The following is a 23,026-nucleotide window of genomic DNA, read 5'->3' on the forward strand; positions in this document are numbered from 1 at the left end:
ACCTCTTTTTCTTCTACTGTTTCTGTGTCCTCCTGTTCCATCATAAACTCGATGGATACTTCTTAACTTTTCTCTTTCTTTTTCTCGACACATATTTTCCTATCAGAAAACACTACACTACGGCTAATTGTAATATGCCTTGTATCTACGTTTAACAACCTATATGCTTTAGATTCCTGAGAATAACCTACAAATATTAATAACTCAGCTTTTTGATCAAATTTATTTTTACATCTTTCCTTTGGGATGTGACTATACATTTTAGATCCAAATATTTACAAAGTCGATACATCTGGTTTTACTTTATGCCATAACTCAAACGGTGTTTTTTCTTTTGACTTCGTAGGTAGGCGATTTTGCAAATAGTTGGCTGTCACTATTGCTTCCCCCCCCCAATATTTCTTTGGTAAATCCGCATCGATTAGCATGCACCTAGCCATCTCGACTAGCGACCTATTTTTTCTCTCTGCAACCTAATTTTGTTCTGGAGAGTACTCCGCTGTATATTGAATTTTTATACCTTTATCCTTTAGAAATTCACTTAAATTATTATTAACGTACTCGCCACTCCTGTCTGACCTAATTACTTTCGGAACCCTGCCTAACTGATTACTCGTAAATTCTATAAACTCTTTTATACATTTTACAGTTTCATTTTTATGATTTAATAAATATATAGTTGTATACCTTGAAAAATCATCAATTAGTGTTAAAATGTATCGTTTACCCCCTGGAGTAAGTCTTCATGGGACCGCAAACATCTGTATGTATTAAGTCAAGAATATTAAATGTATTGCTTTGAGAAAATTTCGGGAAACTCTAATTTTAATTTTAAAGAATAATTTTACCTTTTACACAGCAGTCACAAGTTTCCCTAATCCTACAATCCTTAATATTAATCCCGATTGCCATTTTCCTTTCCGTTAAGTGTTTAACTGCATCCATGTCCCTGTGTCCAAACCGTCGATGCCATGTATGCTGACAATCACCTTTCTCCGCTAACCTCACAACGCCCTTTCTGCGACCGTCAAATTGGGTATAAAATCCTTTGTAGTTAACCATGTGGTTCGAAACTCCCGAGTCCACATACCACAAAGCAGAATTCCTTTTTTCGTCATTTGAGCTATAATTAACCATAAAACATGCATCATCAGTATTACTTTCAGTGACCCTATTGGCCTTTTCCTTTTTAAATGCTTTGTATTTAAAACAATCTCGTTTAAAATGGCCTTTCCTGTTACAAAAATAACACTGCTTTACTTCTGTGCTTGCAGTACCAATATTTCTGTTACCCTTATACACTGATTTCATAACTGACTCATCCTGGTTTCCTCCTGAAGCTCCCTGACGCCTCCTGTACTCATCGATTAATTTACTCTTTACGAATTCCAGTGTAAACTCATTCGACGACTCATTCGGCTATAGTTGACAAAGCCTTATCATTTTGTTTTTTCCAGGTAGTGTCTCGACTTTCTTCTGCTGGTAATACACTCGAAACTACTCCCCATAAGTCAGCATTGATAAGCAACATTTTTACTAAATAACTCCATGACTGATAGTTCTGACCATTTAATTTTTCGACGTTATACTTTGCACTTTCCGCCATTTTCAACTCAAATCAACTCAACTCAAAAATGCTTTATTGTCAATATAAACATAGAAGTTGTAGACAAAGCCAATAGACTGTACATTAAAGGAATAAAAACAAGAACATAATTTAAAATAAAATAAAATTATATAAAACTTTGAAAAATACTTAAATGCTAATCATTAAAAAATTCACTTAAACTATAGTACGCTTTACTAGCAAGGAATATTTTCGTGCTTTTGTTGTCTTATTTCTAGTGGAAGTTTATTAAACAGCTTTCTACCTCCATATATGATAGAGCTACGGACAAGTTCAAAATGAGAAATGGGTAGCCTCAACAAATAATTTTGTCGCGTATTATAGTGGCTTCCTAAGTGGAGTTCTTGTTTATATTTTCTAAAAACTAAGCAAACTGTTTCCAAAATTAAGATACAACACAGGGTTAAAATATTATGACTTACAAAAAGCGGGCGATATGAGTCACGAGGCTTGGCCCCACATAGATATCTAATGGCCCTTTTCTGGAGTACAAACACTGAACTAAAAAGTGAATTTGAACATGAACCCCAAAAGCAAATTCCATATCGAAGGTGCGACTCGATAATCCCGAAGTATGCAGATCTGGCGATGGAGAAATTAAGACTGGTGGCAATAACCCTTAGGGCGTAGCAGCCTGATGAGACTTTTCTACATACATTCACAATATGGTCTTCAAATTTAAGGAACTTGTCTATGGAAAGACCCAAAAACTTACTGAACGGTGGCATGGTGATGGCTTCATTATTTAAACATATATCATTTGTATTACATTTAAAATTAAGGATATTTGTTTTAGAAACATTAAATGTCAAAAAATTTGCATCACACTAGTCTTTTATTTTTAACAAATCTGCACGTATATTGGCCTCCATTTGAGAAACATCAGAGTCCTGCCAGAGGATGGTGGTATCGTCGGCAAACAATGTAAATTTGCCAGTTACCTGCAGTTGTGGCAGATCGTTCACATAAATGAGAAAAAGTAAAGGACCAAGTACTGATCCTTGCGGAACACCCATATTTATATTAAGTTTCTTAGAGATACCACCATTAAATTTGACAGCCTGGACACGATTTGATACGTAGGAACGAAACCACTCAAGGGCAGTTCCTCTGAAACCATAGAGCTCCAGTTTCATCAGCAGCACTCTGTGACTCACGCAGCCAAATGCCTTGGACAAGTCACAGAATACCGCTGCTGCAACTTCACCAACATTCAGTCGGTTGTACAGGTGCTCTAGAAAGCTAAAGATAGCATCATTTGTGCTCACAGACTCACGAAAGCGAAACTGCTGAAGACTCAATAGGCCAAACCTATTTAAAAATGAAACCATCCTCACCTTAACAAGCCGTTCCACTATCTTGGCTAAAGTAGGCCATAACGCTATAGGTCTAAAGTTAGAAGGACAGTCGCGATCGCCACTCTTGTAAAGAGGAACAATCATTGCTGTTTTTAAGCACTCTGGGAAAACTCCAGACATAAATGAAAAGTTAATTGACTCGGCCAAGACTTGCAAAGCAACAAAAGGTAAAGCAGAAAATATTTTAAGAGAAAGCCCATCCCAACCTGATGAACTCTTATTCTTAATATTAACCATTAACTGTTTAAGCTCTTCTACACTTGTGGGGGCAAAAAAGAAAGATTCGGCTACTACCACATTGCTGAGATAGCTCCTGGGATCTATTTTTTGTGAAAGATTGGCTGCAAGGTTACTAGCAATATCACAGTAGAAGGAATTGAGGACATTGGAATCTAAGGTACTTGTAATAACCAAGACATTATTTTTGCCCCTTAGCTCATATAAAATCTTCCAAGACTCTTTTGCTCTGTTGGAGGAATTATTTATCCTCCTTTGAAAGTAGGTCCACTTAGCCATTTTGATTGAGTTTCTGTAAATCTTGCGGTATCTGTTATAATAATTTAAAAATGTTGCATTGTTCATAGCGTATTTCCTAATGTAAAAAAGAGAGCGCATATTTTTCCCAGATACTCGTAAACCCTTAGTATACCAAGGTTTTCTATTTGGTTTCTTAATATTGACAACAGGAAAAGCAGTGTTAAAATTGTTTAATAATATTTGATGAAAGCTATGCGTTGGGTTAACAGTAGTCAATACATTATTCCAACTTGACATATTGCAAAGCAAGGAGAATTTGCGGAAATTAGCTCTAGTATAAAGTCTATCGCGTGCAAACTTATTCTCATTAGTGTTACTATTAAGCTTTACTAATCCCACTATTGCCTCATGGTCAGACAAACCGGCATTGATTGTTGTACACTGATTTTCGTGTTGGTTAAAATTCGTACAGAAGTAATCTATCAGTGAGGAAGAAAATGCTGAAATCCGGGTTGGCTGATCCACGTGCATCTTAAAATTAAATGAGTTTAACAGATTAAAAAGGATTCGATTTGATCCATTAGATTTGTCTAAAAAATTTACATTAAGATCGCCAGTCAGAATCAACATTGCATTAACCGAAATTTCACTTAAGAGGATCTCCAACCTTTCTAAAAACAAATCTAAATTACCAGATGGAGATCGTTATAATCCTAAAATATACAAATTTAACTTACTGCTAAATACAATAGAAAACTCGCACACCTTTTCAATCAATAGATGATCAAATCTGTCAATAGTAATAAACACAAATTTAGTTAAAAAAGCTTTCTCTAACATAATGAGAGTACCACCATGTGTATATTGCTTGCGTGAAAATTTGGAAATTAGTACATAACCAGGGATATTAATAGGCTCGTCAGACCTCAACCAGTGTTCAACAAGAATTAACGCACTAGGAAAGTTAACCGATTCTAAAAATAGTTCCAATTCGCTAACTTTTGAACGCACAGATTGAACATTAAGAAATGCTAGGGAAACTTGATTATGGTGGGAGTTTCTATTAAAAAAGAAGATCCAATAGCAAGGGTGTCTATAGATTGGTCTAGTTGAGGCGTAACCGAAGACCTATCTTCGATCAAGGGTGTATCGCTGATTATCCCACTATTGCTAATACCTAAAGATGCTAATACTAATTTGGATGACAGAAAAGTATTTTTAACATATAAAGATAAAAGTTTGCACATTATTCCGGCTTTTCACAAAACACGAATACTACTCGCGATTGTACACTTTCTATTATCTTTATACAGGTGAGGTAACGCGACGTACCTGGGCCCATAACCTGTTCGAGTTAGAAGATAATAAAAGGCACAAATGAATATATTGTATAATGATTTATTAACCGAATATTATAAGAACTGTTACAAAGAAATTAAGATGTTATTTCAATCTTATAAAATTACAGACTAAATACGAACGAAAAGCCACATAATCCATATAGTGTTATACAATTATAAAAGAAGTGCTTATGCTGCGGTATCTCGATAAAAGTCCCTGAACCCATAAATTTGTTCTTAATAGTTATATTTTGAAATCCCGATGCCGCCATGAAGACTGTATATTTAAGCTAGATAAAAATAATTATTGTTGAATATTAGATTCGAACAAAAACAGACTGCTTTAAATTTCTGGGCATTTTTATTGATTCAAAACTAAAATTTGAAACACATATTTGCATGTTGAGAAGGAGATTGGCCTTCGCCTGCTATGCTATTAGATTGATCCACTCAACAAAAGAACAGCAAAAAATGTTTATTTTACTCTGGTGAAGTCTCCAGCTATGCTACGGAATTCAATTTTGGGGTTATGCAAGCCTTCAGCTCCTTCAATTCCCTTTTGTACTGCAGAAGCAAGCAGTGAGATATTTATGTGGCGCAGGCTTTAGGGATCATTGTCGCCCTCCTCCTAATAAGGATTTTTGTGTATAGTGTTAACGCCGATAAGTATAAATCTGTAATTAATTCGAAGGGTCTTGTCATTGTAACGTCTGTCAAAGGAGAAGATAAATTATTTCATATAACTCAGCTTTTTATTGAGTGTTCTAGCTGCCAAATAGTAATACGCCACGTGAATAAATGATAAGCAAAAAATGCTCTTGGACTTTAATGTAATTTTTAGAGCATGGTTTGTCAGTTATCATTGCATTATTTGTCAACGGTCAATGTACTTTGACATCTATAAACATAACAATTCAAGTGGTTTTTTATGGGTCTTAAGCTTCTAAAATAAATGTTCATTTCATCCGGGTAGTTGGGGTTATTTTTCTCAATATTTCAGACAGTTGAAATTGGTTTTGAAGCTCCTGAAATACATTTTTATTTATTTTAAGTAATTTTACTGAGTTTTCTCAATTTTCCAGGCAATTGAAGTGGTTTCTAGGTATTTCAAGTTGCTGAAACAGATTTTCATTTCTTACAAAACGTTGGGGTCATTTTTCCCATTTTTTCAGGCACTTGAAGTGGGTTTTCATGTGTTTCAAGTTCCAAGAATAAATTTTCGTTTATTCCGGGCAGTTAGGGTTTTTCATTCAGTTTTCCAGGCAGTTGAAGTAAGTTTTCATGTACTTTAAGATCCTTGAAAGAATTTTTTATTTATTTCAAGTAATTTGGGTAAGTTTTCCTAATATTTTAGGTAATTGAAGTAGGTATTTTAAGTTTCTAAAATAGATTTTCATTTCGTCCAGGCAGTTGGGGTAATTTTTCTCAATATTTCAAGCAGTCAAAGTGGGTTTTCAAGTATTTCAAGCTTCTAGAATAAACTGTCCTTTATTTCAGGCAGTTGCGGTCTTTTACTCAGTTTTCCAGGCAATTGAAGTAGTTTTTTATATACTTCAAGCTCCTGGAATACATTGTTATTTACTTTAAGCAATTTGGGTCATTTATTAAAAATGTTCCAGGCAGTTGAAGAGGGTTTTCAAGTGTTTCAAGTTTGCAGAATTAATTTTTATTTATTCCAGGCAATCAGGGTCTTTTTGTCCAGTTTTCCCAGCAGTTAAAATTATTGGACTATTAACAGGTTCAAATCGATATATTGCGGTAATTAGAAATCTGTCATAATTGGCAAATGTCAGTATACTTTGACATTTCAACATAAGCCTGTTATTCCAACTTTTTACTGTCAAATGCCAACATATTTAAGCAATGTAGTTAATATCCATAGTTTGGCATTTGACACAATTGACAATGACCATATTTACAGATTTCTACTTACTTAACGTTAGTACTGTGAATTCACTTCTTGTTATACAGATGTCATCAAACATCCTTCAAAGGTCTCAGAGTCTGTCATCAATAGATGGATCAATAGATTTGGAAAATTGCCCTTAGTATAAATGCTAATAGATGGGAACCTGTAATTATTTGAAATGATCTGGTGCTCGGGGTATCTGTCAAGTTTCTGACATTTTAACATAACCCAACTTTTTTTGCTATTTATATTCTGATAAAAATAAGAAAAGTTTGTTGAGTAGCAACCCGTAAAGCAGTAAAAACACAATTTTTTTATTGCATTTTTGGATTGTCCTTACAATTTTAAAAATTTTTCATGTAGCATATGCTATACCTAAGTTCAAGCGTTTTGGAGTTATTCTCATTCGAAATTTGAAAATTTAGTATTTCGGCATGGCTCCATATACGCCAAAGCTAGTACGCTTTGGATTTATGACGCGGGAAATAAAAGAATAATTAATGTCAATAGTTAATATCGTTGATAGTTCTCTGTGTATATTTTGGTAACGTTTCACTAGTTTTCAGTTGATTTTCGTTTTTTAACACTAAATTAAATTAATATGCGGCTTACAGAGACACAGCGCACAGAAATCTTGATGATGATTGGCTACGTTAATCGAGTTAAAACGCATCACGAAGTTTGTGAGTTATTTAATCAAAAATATCACAATAGCTCGCCAATATCGCAATTGACAGGTAGCAAGATTGAGCAGAAATTTTGTCAATTCAGTCATGTAAAAAATGTTCCCAGATGTTCCCCTCCTCAAGTTGATGAAAATAAGCAAGTTTTATTGGCGGTTCAAGATAATCCACATGTACCATCTAGACAAGTAGCAAAGGACATGGATGTTGAAAAATCGAGTGTTCTTAAAATACTACATACGAATAAATACCACCCTTATAAGATGCAACTTCATCAAGAACTCTTAGAAGGAGACTTCGAGAGGCGCCTCCTTGGATTTTGTGAGCTTTTGCAACATATGTGTTTGGAGAAACCAAATTTAGTGAAAAATATGTTTTTTTTCCGATGAAACCGTTGCCTGCTTGAATCGTCGCATAAGAACTTTTGGTACTGGTCCGATGTAAATCCACACTGAATGAGGAAAGGACTTACACAATTTAATCGAAAAATAAACGTGTGGGCTGGCATGGTCAGTGACATTACTATCGGGCCTTTCTTCGTTGAAGAAAATTTAACAGGAGCAAGATACCTGAGTTTTTTTGAGGAGGAACGTCCTCGAGATAGAACGTCCGGATTTGCCCCACCATAACATCTAGTTCCAACAAGATGATGCTCCCCCCGATTTTGGTGTGGAAATTCGAACTTATTTGCATGACACTTTCCCAAACAAGTGGATTGAAAGGAGCAGTGTTATTGGAGTGGCCACCAAGATCACCTGATCTAACCCCACTAGACTTTTTTATGGGGATAGCTTATTAAAGGGTGGTTGTTTAAAAGCCAACCGGGAAATCTAGATGATTTAAAACAACGCATCCGTCAAAACATACGTCGAATAACGCCCGAAATGATTCAAAATGTGCAGCAGAAATTTGTAGATCGATTAGGCTATTGTCAGTTGACTAACGGAGGACATGTCGAACATTTGCTGAAATAAATTTATTTTTAAGTTTACGAAGCTTTGTTTTGATAGAATAAAACGTTTTAAAAATTATTTAATTTTTCCTTTTCTTCATACCTTTTTTCAAATTTTGAATGAGAATAACTCCAAAACGCTTGGACTTAAATATCTACGTGCTTCATTAAATGTTTAGAATTGCAAGGGCAATCCAAAAATGCAATAAAAAAATTGGGTTGCAATTTGAAAAAAAAATTATCACTTCACTATCAACTTCATAAGTTCACAAAAACTATCACCTTTTTTAAGACACTCTGTATAAAAAATTTTTTCGCAAAATATGCCCCGAAAAAAATAAAATCGACAGGTCCAAGAGATTTTAAAAAAAAATATTTTTTTACGTGATATTGCATTTATTCCTTACTTTACGACCAACCTGTATACGTATTGTATAATAAATTACAATTAAAAACTTACATGGCAAATTTGTCCTAAAAGCATCAACTATTGGGCAAGCCCGTCTGGGTCAACACCCACTCAAAGACAAGGCCTTAGTGCTTGGCGCGTGACGTCATCGATGTGGGCCACCGATTTTTAAAAACCAAGGGATTTCATATGCTAATATCTCAATATTTGGCTTATTTTAAAAAATGCTAGGAATAGAATAGAGTTCAGGAAAGATTCAAAGGTATGTTTTAGTTCTGGTTGAATGTCAGGTTAAATATTATGGTGTAATATTAAATGCAGACTTCCAACTCCCCTACATCTGCGCCAAAATTCAACATATGTATTTAGGTATTTTTTATTTTTTTATACCATCAAGTAGTAAAAAATGTTATTATATACACATAAATACATATATTGACTTTAAAAGCTTAAAAAGCTTAGGTATACTCCAGTTCATGTAATTTTTTAATTGCAGAAAAAGAAGCACATTTTTTCTTTGAGGTGTCAAAATCAGGAAAATAAAATTTTTGGTCTGGTTTAGAGTTAAGCCAATTATTAAATACACATTTAAGTAAGTGAACTGTGTCAAATAGGTAAAATAATGGTCTCTGATTATCTATGGGATCAGGATAAACAATGCTAAGTTGGTCTGCAGTTGAAAAATGACTAATGGCTTTCCCGTTAATGGCATTATTATCACACTATTAAAAAACTATGTACCCAATCTCCTCTAAATTTTCAATAATTGTCTTAATAAAATTATGAAGTATGTCTGATGTAATTTTGGAGATGGGAGCTATATGAACTACTTCCTTAAAGCTGGAACACACACTTGTAATCATAAAAGTAAATGCCGAGGAAGCTAGAGACTTATTATTGACTGATGTTCCAGTGATATTACCACCTTTATAGTCCATGTAAGGGTCAATATGAATTTCATCAAAAAGTAGTGTCACAAATCTCTCATGATCCTTTAGTAAACTAAACACATTTCGGGCATAAGTTAAAAACATTTTTTTTTCATCTATGTGGGAATCGGTCATGTGTTTGTTACAAATACCCATTATAGTTTGAGGATGTGGTAAAATTAGGGATCCATAATCTCTTAAATACTTGTACGCATGAGGACTAATAGTATAGATTATAGAAGTCAAAATTATTGTACTACTTGAATATCTGTACCTTTCCTTTGCAGTTGCAAGCAAAGCTAATTGTTCACAAATAAAATCTAAAGAATACACTATTTTGTTGTCTTCAATGTTTTTAAAACTTTTTAGTATGTTTGACACAAAATCGCACACACGTTTCATTTTATTTATGTCATTTGATGGTTTGGCATGATCGAGAATAATATTGCCAAGGGTATTGGTAGCAGTCTCGGTAGCAGTATTTGGATTTAAGTCACAGTCGGGGTTGTCATTATTGGAAACATTTTCCTCCAAAGGCAGGGTAATAATAGTAAGGTCTATTGCTTCAAGTATTGCATATAAATCGTCTGGGATGGGAAGTATATGGAGTTTTAAATTTTGATGTTAAAACACAAACTGGCTCGCTATATAAAAAAGTTTCAAAAGTTTCAGCCGTGGTTTTAGTAATTCTATTGTAAAAATTTTACCTCTGATGGAATCTTGAACTTAATATGTATAATAAAACATATAATAAAGTATTCTTTATTATACTACCTTCAGGAAAATGAGCTTCACATACTTTGGTGTTGTTTGTGGGCTCAAAGTCATCTCTGTGTATGGCTTTTACGCATTTTCCCCTTAGATTTAGGTATATTCTTAGGAAAACCGAAGACATGCACTTTAGGTCCGTTTTTATAGTTTCCGATACAACCCGGAACACAACACTTTTGAGGCATATTTACACTTTGGTATTAACTACAAGGCGAACTAGGAGAAAAACATTAAATTAAACACTAACTAAAGTATTAAAGTTTGATATAAACAAATAAAACCGCGACCGAGAACCGGTTTTTCCGAGGATTTTTCTAGTCCGAAATTACGATTTTGCGATTTAAAAGTACGCGAAGAGTTTACATAAATATAACATACAGGTTTCGCGGAAATAAACAGTTCCGATTTTAGAAAAAAAACACAAAAATGAGCTAATGTTTACTGCGGATCTCGTCAGAAATACCGGCAACCACAGAACATAAATATAAACAACCTAACCTCTCGTTTCATCAGGTGGCACAACAAGTAGTGTGTCGTTGTCAGATTTATATAGAAAGAACTCCTATTGGCAAGTAACAAGGTATTAGATAAATGATAAAATTTGAAAAAATGGAAGTTTAAATTATAAAAAGAGAAATAAGAATGCACTCTTTTTTTTAACTAAATTGTAAAGTAAGAGCAGTTAAAGATATAGATTTAATTATTTTAAGATAGTAATACATCATCCTAACGTTCACGGCAATCTGCAAAGTCTGGCAGCGTTGCAGGCAGCCTTCCGCGGACGAACAACGGCAGCGTCAACAGCTGAATTCACGCGAAAATCAACCTGAAGTGCATGGCCCAAACGTGTGACGTCACGAGCAAAATTTTTTGGAGCGCTTTGTCCTTTTGTAGAGGTGTTATTGTCTGGGTGCGTTTCTAGACATTGAAGGGGCGTTCGACAACACCCCTTTTGCATTAATCTGCCAAGCACTCGAGAGTTGCGACTCAGAACCCTGTTTGGTTAGCTGGATAGAGGCCATGCTCTCGAAACGTCATGTATCTGCCCAGCTCAACAACGAGATTGTCGAAACGTTGGCGGCTAGGTGCTGCCCGCAGGGAGGAGTATTGTCCCCTACCTTGTGGTCGACAGCCTGATAAATCTTTTAAACAATGCTGGCCTATACACACAGGCCTACGCTGATGATCTGGTAATCCTTTGCCCAGGGAAAGACGCCGTCTCAATGCAGGGCCCTATGATGAGAGCCCTGCGTATGGTGGACATATGGTGCCTCTCGGGGGGTCTCAGGATTAACCCCAAAAAAGTAGAGCTCCTACTATTCACGAGGAGACGTAACTTTGGCACGCCCCCTGTTATATCTCTAGGTGGCGTGCAGCTGCATTACTCCAGGACAGTTCGATTTCTGGGAATCAAGTTGGATCCCAAACTCTCCTGGCACGATCATGCAGACACCAGAATAAAAAAGGCCACCTGCGCGCTATGGGCCTGCAGGCGGGCTTTTGGCAATACCTGGGGTCTGTCTCCTAAGATCCTCCACTGGATCTACTCGCGCATTGTGAGACCTCTTCTCACATACGGGGCTATCGTTTGGTGGCCATGTACGGAGAAAGCGAAAATTCGTGCTCAACTGGACAGAGTCCAACGTCTTGCATGTCTCAGCATAACGGGTTCCATGCGGACGGCGCCAACTAGAGCGCTTGAGACTCTGCTGAGCCTTCCGCCTCCGGACCTCGTTGTGCAATTCGAGGCAATGAGGACTGCGTACAGGCTATACAGCCTCGGCGAACTACGTGCTGGCGAGACGGGTCACGCAAAAATTTGGTCACGGGCCATACAGGAATGTCCTCTCCTTCTGATGGGCAGTGACTGCATGGCTCCAGTGACTGTGGACTGCGAGGGATTCGTGACGCACATTGCAGGCAGAGAGGAGTGGCAGCATTCCAACAGACCTGCATTGCTAAATAGGGGGACCATCTGGTACACAGATGGCTCCAGAATGAATAACAGAGCTGGATCAGGGCTTATTGGTGAAATCGTCTGGATACCTGGCCACGCAGGCCATGCAGGTAATGAGGAAGCGGACTCTCTTGCCAGACTGGGATCCGCGAATGTGCCGATGGGGCCGGAACCCATAGTTGGTATCGCCAAATGCGTTGCGGTCGCCTCAATGAAGGGTCTGCTGGACAAGTGGACCCACCGAAGATGGACTGAGTCCCCTGGTATGTTCGCCTAGTGACAGGTCTCCATACTATCGGTATTGCGGACAACCCGGAATACCGATGGTGCTTTGAGGAGGATGAAACCGTTGACCATGTAGTCGGGGAGTGCCCAGCACTCACGCGCGCCAGGTTTAAATACTTGGGTAACACTTTCAGTGTACCGAGCGACTTTAAGTCCTTCAGACCAGAGAGCCTTATCGGTTTCTCTAAGGCCGTGGGGCATGACGGGTCCATCAGGAGACCTATATGCACAACTGCCTTGGCAGCCCACTGTTTCGTCAATTTAATTCAATTCAACCACCAACTAAAGTTAATGTGCCATCTATTGAAGATACTTCATATTCAGGGTTCACAAATCAAGTGCTTCCACAAATCCAATCGGTGTCCTTATCAATCAATTCCATTAATATTGGTTTATAATATAAGATAAAACATTCACGAAACAAAAAGTAATGATAAATAAATATGTTAAAATTAAAAGCGGGATTATTAAAAGTATTACTTAATAAATATTATATTCTTTCAGATCTTATTTATTGCTGGATTAGTGGCAGTAATTGGCAGACAAAGGACATTTAACTTTTTCTTCCAGAAGCACAGGCTAAAAGGGAGTGTGGCATTTTTTGGGGGAATTTTGGTTGTTTTATGGGGGTGGCCCATTGTGGGAATGGTTTTGGAAGCATACGGATTTTTCTTACTATTTAGGTAATATATATATTTATTTATACATGTTATAAAACTACTTTGAGTTTGTATCTTATGATTTTTTATAGTGGTTTTCTACCAGCAGCAGTCAACTTTCTAAGATCTGTACCTCTCATAGGAACATTTTTAAATATGCCAGGAGTAAGCAAAGTAAGTATTTTATATAATTTTTGAGTTGGGTAGATCACAATTTATCTGTTTAGCATAAATACAGGATTGTCCATATCTTGTCCAAAAAATGTTAACCACGTATTCTACGTGAAAAATGAGCCCTAGTTTGTCCTATAAACATATAGCAAGAAATGCTTAGGTTGCTTGACTTTTTTACCTACGAAGCACCGTTTTCTCATGCCTGAAGAAATTGCTAAAATTTGACATAGCAATAAAAAATTAACAACAGTTTTGTAGCAATTTTCTAAGATACTATTTTTAGGGTAGAATAATTTAATTAAAAAACGTTAATGGCAATTTTTGTTGCCTATTTCTCTTTTCAATACATTATTAAGCATAATCATAAAAAACTGTAATTTTCTTAGTGTGTAGTATGCAATCGAGAAAAAATTGTCAGCTTTGAATATTATTAATAATTATTTTACCGAAATTGCTGAGAAAATCCACAAAGATCTGGGTCCGCCATTGGCAGATCCCATTATAAGTATTAATAGTACATTAATAGTAAAAATAACTTTACTTGATAATGGGGTTCGGGGTTCATTTTTCTTCAGACCTACAGACCTGGCTGAGCTTAAACAAATATTACTTTCAATGAAAAATAAAAACTCAGCTGGAGAGGACGGGATATCTTCTAAAATATTTCTTAACATACTAGATATAACTTTGAATGTCCTTGTTGAAGCTCATCATGGGTTGTGGGAACTTTTCCGCCTTGCTTAAAATCCGCTAAGGTTATCCCAGTTCATAAGACGGGCAGTCTTGATAAACCATCAGACTTTAGACCTATATCGCTTTTGTACAACTTTCAAAAATCATTGAGAAGATGGTCAGGAGTCGTGTGGTGTCTTTTTTAGAAGCCAAGAATATTCTTAGTGCTTCTCAGTTTGGCTTTCGAAAGAATAAAAGCACTCAAGATGCCATGCACAATCTTTTGAACGATCTTTACTGTCAGATCAACAGTGGAGTAAAGTAAACTAGGCTAATGAATCAAATAAGTATGCATTTAATAAGGAATTTTGGTAATTGGTTTATTTCGTTTTTTTAAAGCAATACGATGTTTTAAAAATCATGAAATTTAGATTTTTCAATTAATTATTTAATAACTACTTGTTTACTTTTGAAACCCCATAACTTTCATAAGTTTATGTTGTTTAACCAGTTAGCAGCCCATCAGAGAAACTTTTTGCCTTCAATTTTCTCGAAAACCATCGTTCTGGGCGATGTGCAACAAGAGTACCTTTTTTATAGGAAAAAGTATGTAGTTTTTAAAAAATGAACCCACGTTGCGAAGAAAATAACCTAAAAAAAGTTATTCACGAATTAACCCCCTTCCCTTGCAAAAACTACCCTTTCCGATTTTCCAAATTATTTTTCAGTATCACCATTTGATTTTGGGTCAAAATTTATGGCAGAGGATTTTTTTTCGAAATTTTATCTCGTTTTTTAAGCCTACAATTTCAAAAAACCGTTTTTTAAATTTACCCTTTCAGTGCCCCTAACTCCCTTAATATGCATTTTCCGCCCTATAGTTATAGGAACTTTTTTTAAAATTTTTAGGAGTACTATCACCCCCCGAATTTTTTTACACCATTTCAATGACACCCTGTATGATATATTATTATTTATTATATGTCTCTAAATGACCTTACCCAACTCTGTATCCAGGGGAAATTTACATTGTTTGCGGATGACACGATCATTCTCTGGCATGGTTTTGATATCGACTCTCTATGGAGAGCCATAATGACTGATCATAAACTTATATTTGAGTGGTTTAGGGCAAATTTACTATCTTTAAATCCACAAAAGACTAAGCTTTTATGTTTTACAAATAACCATAGCATTGATAACATTCTTGTTTCCAACTGTCCTGTCCAGCAGTACTGTGTCAATAAATTTCTGGGTCTAGTTATTGACAAAGATCTAAAGTTTGGGAAACAATTACTGTCCCTTAGCAATCGAGTTTCTGCAGGCTGTTTTGCTGTTAAAGTGGTTTCTCAAGAGCTTGGAGGGGAAATTGGTTGAACAGTATACTTCTCCCTGGTTGAATCCCATGTCAGGTATGGCATCTACTTTTGGGGGAGCGCTAGTAACTACCTTCTGCAGATTTTGTTTGTTCTTCAGAAACGTGTTGTGAGATATATATGCGGGATATCACCTAGAGAGTCTTGTCGGCCATGCTTTATCAAATAAAGTATTCTTATTCTCTACTGCCTCTACATACAGGATGCATGCCTGATTTTCCTAAATCAACACAAGTTTGTCACCCAAAATCCGAGATATGTTACTCGCCAACATGGTAATTTACGTCTTTCTATACCAACATCTGCTTTGGTCAAGAGATCACTTTTTTATGAGATTATAAAATTTTTTAACCATGTGCCGAGAAGCATTGGAGCGAGTGCAAAGGAGGCAAAATCTCCTAAACAATTTAAATCACTATTAAAAAAATTCTAATGTACTCGGGCTTGCTATTCAGTGCTTGAATATTTTAATGACACTCATAATGTAGCTAACTAGTGGAGAGATGCTAATGTAAAAAAAAAAATAGTATTAGGTATATATTAAATTTATATATTTAATGTTCAATGTTATGCGACTTTTGTATATTGTGACTTTTCTTAATTGTAGTATTATTTTATTTATTTTATTAGACGCAATAAGGCTTTATTTATGACATTTTTTCGTTGAGAACAATAAAGCATATTTGAATTTGAATAAAATTTGAATATTTGAAGGTTGTCAATCACTTGTCGCAGTGAAAAGTGGGCCCGTGATGATTAAACTTAATGTTCATTAGTTTCACTTTAACAGCTAAATGCCTTTTTATTTTACGAGTCAGGAACAAGCCGATATCTATCTCTGCACCATCATAAAGATATTGTGCTAGATTTAATTAAACTTGCACTGGTTCTATTTGCTATTTCTCGCATTTACATTGTATTTCATTAAAGGCCCAAATAAAAGCCCAAATGTCACTTGTATTTATTATTTATTAAACTTCACACTCATTTATAAATTAATGCTTTCTATTATTACTTTTATAATTGAAGGAGCATACTACTATAATTAGACTAACGTAAAAATTATACAACTACAACGCTCAACGATACGCACCCACCAACGCATCAAACGCTAGTAAACGATTACAAACTTAAAGTTAATGAGAGGGGGCTATGCTGGCGAGCGAGGTCAGAGGAGAATTTCCTGGAACCCAATCCCGGTCTGAAAGAGTATTTCGCTGACGGAATATTTTCGGTGCTATACTTATTGAAATTACGGAACAGATATTCACAGTCGCCAATCGCCATATTCTTCATTGTTGCTAATGCCAACAATCTCTGAGAGCTCTCCAGCTATCCAAAATCTTTATCTGGTATGGAAAACAAAGAGAACTATATTTCCAACTTTGCAAAGCAATTTATTTTACACCAGAAGTATATCATTTTTAAAAAATTGTGATTACTTTCAATTAATTCAACTGTCGCCTATTGTTTTAACTTAAAAATTATCAAAATATTACAGACAGGAATTAGCTTACTTCATCACAAATATGCTGAATATCTATAGCAAATTATAGATTTAAAGATCAATCGCATCAGTTTTTTGTACAGTTCTCGTATACACAAAAAAAAATAATTCGAATAAATTTTAAAATATAAATTTCGATATAATTATATGACATCAATATCAGCAATCCTCCGTCCAAGAATATTATCACTCACATATATATGAAATACTAATAAAAAAGGCTCGTATATGCCTCATGTGTAACATTAATTTGCCAGTATGGTCTGAACGTACTGGCAAATTAATGTTACAGAGGAGAGGAGATTAATGCATTAGAAAAGGAAGTATATACCTAACTACTAAGTTATGATAAAGAAAAGAAAGGACTGCATCCCCACCAGATATCGTTCCGACGCTCGTACTATCTCGCTTAATTTAAGCGCGGGACACACGCCGTAATAGCTTTAGTTTGTGCAAGATAAATTGGTCCATTTAATAACTTTTGAAAGGACTAAAAGTATCTAATAAATGTCTAAATCTTTACATTTTCTTCTTAAAGAGACTTCTCTTTCTAAAAATAATTAAATTACTTCTTATTTCCTTGAAGAGTAACGATTAAATAGAACAACTAATATTACACAAACAATAACTTTCCAAAGAAAAATTGGTTTTGCTGATTTGTCCTCCCTACCTAAAAAGGAACCTAGACAAATGTGGCGGTGACGCGACTTCCACCTTTAAACAAGTTTTCCGCAACCTGGTCAACAGTCTTTTCTTTTTCATACCGTAGTAATTGGGTGTACTTTCTTTTTTAATGCATTAATCTCCTATCTGTAATATCAATTTGCCAATACGGTATACGAACCATAGGGTCAACCGGGGTAATTGTGACACTATTAACCTATGTATGAAAAATTGTTGAAAAATTAATGTTATATACATATTCTGATTCGCTGAAGTGTATATGAAGTGTTATCGCTGAGTAAGTAATGATAGTATAATTTGAAACGTCTGTCAATAACACCGCCCAACAGCATGTATGTTGCATGGAATATTTTTATGATTCTAGGCTTATTTTTAATGCTGATATTAAATAATGTCATCAGTTTATATGTGTCAGTTCTAGTTTTTGAGTTAAAAAGAGTATTTTTTGGGAATTAAAAATACACTCAACGTACAAACATTTTTAATTACAAGAACTATACACTCAGGAATTTTCTTTTATATGATTTTCTACTAGTTTTGAATGAACTGCTACTCTGAATACTCCAGCAAAAATCGGCCAACATATGTGCATCCCAGCGACCCTGAAATCGTTCTTCCATGGTTCGAAGATCTTGGTGGAATCGTTCACCCTGTTCTTCACTCATGTCACCGAGATTTTCAGGAAAATGGTGTAAATGGCTGTGTAGGAAGTGCACTTTGATGCTCATGTTACATCCAAGTCGCTGGAAGTGTGACAACATCTCTTCGACGTGCGCAATGTAATCATCACCCTTCCTATTACCTAAGAAATTTTGGATAACCCAAACAAAGGAATCCCATGCATTCTTCTCAATTTCTGACATTGAGCTGGTGAAATTAGGATCGTTTACCAACTTGCGAATTTGTGGACCATCAAATATACCTGCCTTGAGTTTTTCTGAACTTAGACTTGGAAATTTCCTTGAAATATATTTGAAACATTCACCATCTTTATTTAATGCCTTAACATATTGCTTCATTAAACCTAGTTTAATGTGCAGGGGTGGCAATATGATACGATTTCGTGGCACTAGAGGTTCATTTATAACATTAAGACTACCTGGAAGTAGTGCTTCCCTAGAGGGCCATTCTTTTTTTGACCAATGTTCTGATTTTGCTCTACTATCCCATAAACACATAAAACAAGGATATTTAGTGTAGCCTCCTTGTTGTCCTAAAAGGAAGTTCACCATCTTAAGATCAACGCAAATCACCCATTTATGATTGTTATATTTGATTTTGTTCATGACCAGTGCTATTGTGGGGTATTCTTCCTTAACTTTAGTTGAATGTGCTATTGGTATGGAGCCTAGTTTATTTCCGTTGTGCAATAGTACACACTTCAAACTCCGTTTTGACGAGTCAATAAATAAACGCCAATCGATTGGTTCATATTTCTGCAAGCCCATGGCAGTCATTAAACCAGAAATATTAGTACAAAATACAAAATTATCCTCCTCAGCGAAAAAGGGAAGTAAGTCTTTTTCTCGAGTGCGGTAATAAGAAACTTTAGTTTCTTTAGTTAAAAGATTTCTTTCTTTTAATCTGGAGGCTAATAATTCAGACGAAGTTTTGGATAGTCCAAGGTCTCTAATTAAATCATCAAGTGCACTTTGATCGAATGGTTTTGGTTCAAAGAGATTTTCTGGAACAAACTCGTCATCGCTCATGCTACTCAGTTCATTCAATTCATCAGAACTTTCTGTAGATGTAGATGGTAATGGTAAAGATGTATCTTTTGAGCTCCTTACAGGGCTCACAGCTGATGTTGATGTGGGGTAAATCCATTTGGAGCGGTTCGTCTTGTTGATTCCTTTTATATTAACAACGCAAAAATAGCAGTCATCGTGATGATTTAAAGGTTCACGCCAAATCATTGGGGATTGGAATTTAAAAGAGAGTCTCTTCTTAGTGGCCCATAATAAACTCTAAATACGCTCGTTTCACAAAGTCTGACATATTCAATCGAAATTTTTGAAAAACATATTCACCACAAATATAACAAAAACAATTCGGATCGTTAATGCAGACCCTTCTTAGCGAAGTCATGATGAAAATTACAATAATTTATCTAAAACGCGACTATAATAGATAAAAAACCAAAAATAAAGATAAATGAGAAGAACGTAGCTATATCTAAACAACTCGAGCTGTTAGAGTAAAACTGACGACAGATTCGAAATCAGATGCCCCCGAATTAGTAAACAACAATAAAAATATTTCAGTCAACATAAAATAACCTTCGATTTGTTGTGCAGTGTAATTGGTGTAGAGATTTACACTTATACTTAAAATGACTAAATGTTTGACAATGTTGCAGATTGCTTAGAAGAGCTGTTCTTTTCTCGATTTCCTTTTGTAGAAAATTAAATCGATCTTTCACATCATGGTACCTCGAATTTTTTCGAGTGTACTGTAACTGTGTTTTTGAGTTTACTTAAGTGTACTGTAAGTCTTTTTGGTAGATTTTTGTAAAATACCCTGTATATGATTTATATTATCCGAAAAAAAAATCTATATGATTTTTTTTATCCGTCTATCATCCTGTCAAGAAATTTACTTTTTTGTAATAAAGCATTTAATATTTATTGATCAGACTTTTAGTAAAGTTAGTGAAATACCCTTTAACAGATTCTAAAATAATAAAATGCTTATTTTTCGTTTTTTTTTAAATAAAAATTCTCAAGGACGTGATGTGTCAATACATTTTATTCATTATTTTTTAATTAGCATCAATTCAACAAACGTCTTTTTTAATTATCATCATCATTTGTACAATAGATTTACGTTTAAGCAATGTAGTGGTTTTGAGCAATTTTTAGTTTCATCAAAGGTAACATATTTCAAAATGGGGCAAAAATTTGTATTAGAATATTAAATTATATTAATTAATGAAAAATAAAATGTAATCAAATTAACCGGATATTCTCGAATACATTACTAAATCTCGTTGTGTTTTGAAAATATTATTGCGTTATTGCAAATTTTTGACATGCAGCTTTAAAATAATATTTAATTATTGAATAATTGCTTATATGTTCCAGAATAATAGAAATATTAATCAATCAATGGCTTTATTGTCAAAAAATTTTACAATTTGTAGACCAAGCTGATAACTAAAGTAAACATAAAAACAAACAAAACACACAAAAATAAAATAAACCTAGTAAAACAAATATACAAACTTATACAAATCAATAATTGTATGTGGTCAAAAGTATGAATAAATAAACAAAACACAATTAAAAATTAAAAAATATACAATTCCATGTATACAATGTCAAAAAAAGAAAAAAAAAGGGAAACCTAAGAAAGCAAAAAAGTATAAAAGAAAAATAAGATATAATATAATAGCTACATAAAACAGTACATATAAAAACAATAAATCAGTCTGTGTGTGTGAAGTTAAAATTAAGTATTAAAAAAATCGTTTACCGAGTAAAAGGCTCTCTCCAGTAGGAATGATTTTAATGCCTTACGGAAAGTAGGAAAAGATGTGATGGACTTGATGTTCAATGGCAAATGTGCATTTTTTTTTGCTTTGTACAATATAGAGTTTTTTACCAATTCTGAATGTGGAGTAGGCAGTTATAAATGATACTCCGCGTTTCTGACAGGATAATTATGGGATGGCCTATCTGAATTTGATGAAAAGTGCTTGCGAATTAGACAAACGGACTCATATATAAGTAGTGACGACAAAGTTAGAATATTTAATATTTTAAAGAAATCCTGGCAATGAGCTCTATAATTAAGTCTACAGGCCAACCAAATAAACGTGGCCTCTGAGCTGTGCAAACGAAGGAGTAAAAAAGCCAGTGTGTGCAACAGAGTTGAAGAAGAGAAAATTAATACTTTAGGCAGGATGTGGTGCGTTTACACCCTGCATATTTTGTTCATGTTAGTTACATAAATATTTGATATACTAAGTGAAATAATACTTATTACTAATTACATATTACTATTTAGTTATTATGAAATAATGGTATATTTATATGTACACCATACGAACAGTTAAATATTTACAATTGTATATTTTTTTACAAATGTTGCATGGCACAAAAAAAAGTATATCGAAAAAGTTTTAGATAGAATAGTAGTAGTGATCAGACTTATAATGTGATTTTTTTTAAACCTGGTTAAGTATTTACAATAACATTCGTATTATATAAATATTTCAGATGGCGTCCAATACTACGCCATCGCAGGTTAAAAAAACTTTGTTATATTAAATATTAATCTGTAGGTGTTTTTTTAAACATCCGTTTACTATATTGGTTTACATATTTAAAAAAAAAATGTTTTTTTTCTTAAAATCACGTTTTTTATTACATTATTATTCTCCAGTTACAAAAATATTTAAAACTAACAGGGTGGTTGATGATAAATAAAATGCAAATTCACGAAATAAAATATTATTTATGAACACACAACAAACATTTATAAATTAACATAGGTTTTATCCTCTTCAACAGTTAAGCTTTTTGATCCATCATCTTCGTCAAGTTCCTCTATTCCAGACAATTCGCTATCTTCGTCATCTTCAGTGTCACTTTCTGTATTATCAGCTGCTCGACAACTAGGTCTATGGTTGGTTCTTTTTCTAAATATTCCTGTTCAAAACGTTTGGCCCGTTCACACCTAGATTTCCATTTTTCGGCAGAGAATTCTTCAAAAAAGGCATCACAATATTTTATAACTTCATTGAAGTTAAAATTTATGTTTTTTTTGGCCACGTATGTTTTGAGTTCAGCCCAAACCAACTCGATCGGATTTAAATCGGGATGATATGGAGGGAGCCGTACCTCATGATCTTTTGCGTTAAAGAGTTCATCTATTTCATATTTTTTATATTTCGGCTTATGCAGCTTTATTAAATTGTATAGTTGCGGCTTTAACATATTATCATCATAAGGTATTCCCCTTAATCGTAACCAGTCTTGCATTTCCGCTTTCTTCGTTAAAGATGTGGGTATTTTCTCTGCTTGTTTATTGTGATATGGAGCGTTGTCAATTACTACTACAGTTTTTGGTTTTAGATTAGGAATAAGATTTTCCGTTACCCATTCTTTATAATTATCAAAATTCATCTCGTGATGGAAGTCGCCACTTGTGCTGTTTGATTTCCACCTTATGTATGCGTTAGGGATAAATCCGTTCTCTCCACCTGCGTGTACTATGATAAGGCGTGGTCCTTTTCCAATAGGTTTATGGTCCC

The 23,026-nt window shown here is 34.6% G+C and overlaps 1 protein-coding gene across 5 annotated transcripts in view; it reads left to right on the forward strand.

The window, feature by feature from the left end:
• LOC126740755 (vesicle transport protein GOT1B) overlaps window positions 1-23,026 on the forward strand; it is a 53,568-nt gene that overhangs the window by 19,821 nt on the left and 10,721 nt on the right. For all 5 annotated transcript variants that reach the window (XM_050446920.1, XM_050446921.1, XM_050446916.1 and 2 more), the window contains 2 exons: window positions 13,202-13,380; window positions 13,449-13,530. In XM_050446920.1, coding sequence (XP_050302877.1) covers window positions 13,202-13,380; window positions 13,449-13,530 — 261 coding nt within the window. The remainder of the gene's footprint in view (window positions 1-13,201; window positions 13,381-13,448; window positions 13,531-23,026) is intronic.

This window comes from Anthonomus grandis, chromosome 9 (genome assembly GCF_022605725.1).
Source record: "Anthonomus grandis grandis chromosome 9, icAntGran1.3, whole genome shotgun sequence".
NCBI lineage: Eukaryota > Metazoa > Arthropoda > Insecta > Coleoptera > Curculionidae > Anthonomus > Anthonomus grandis.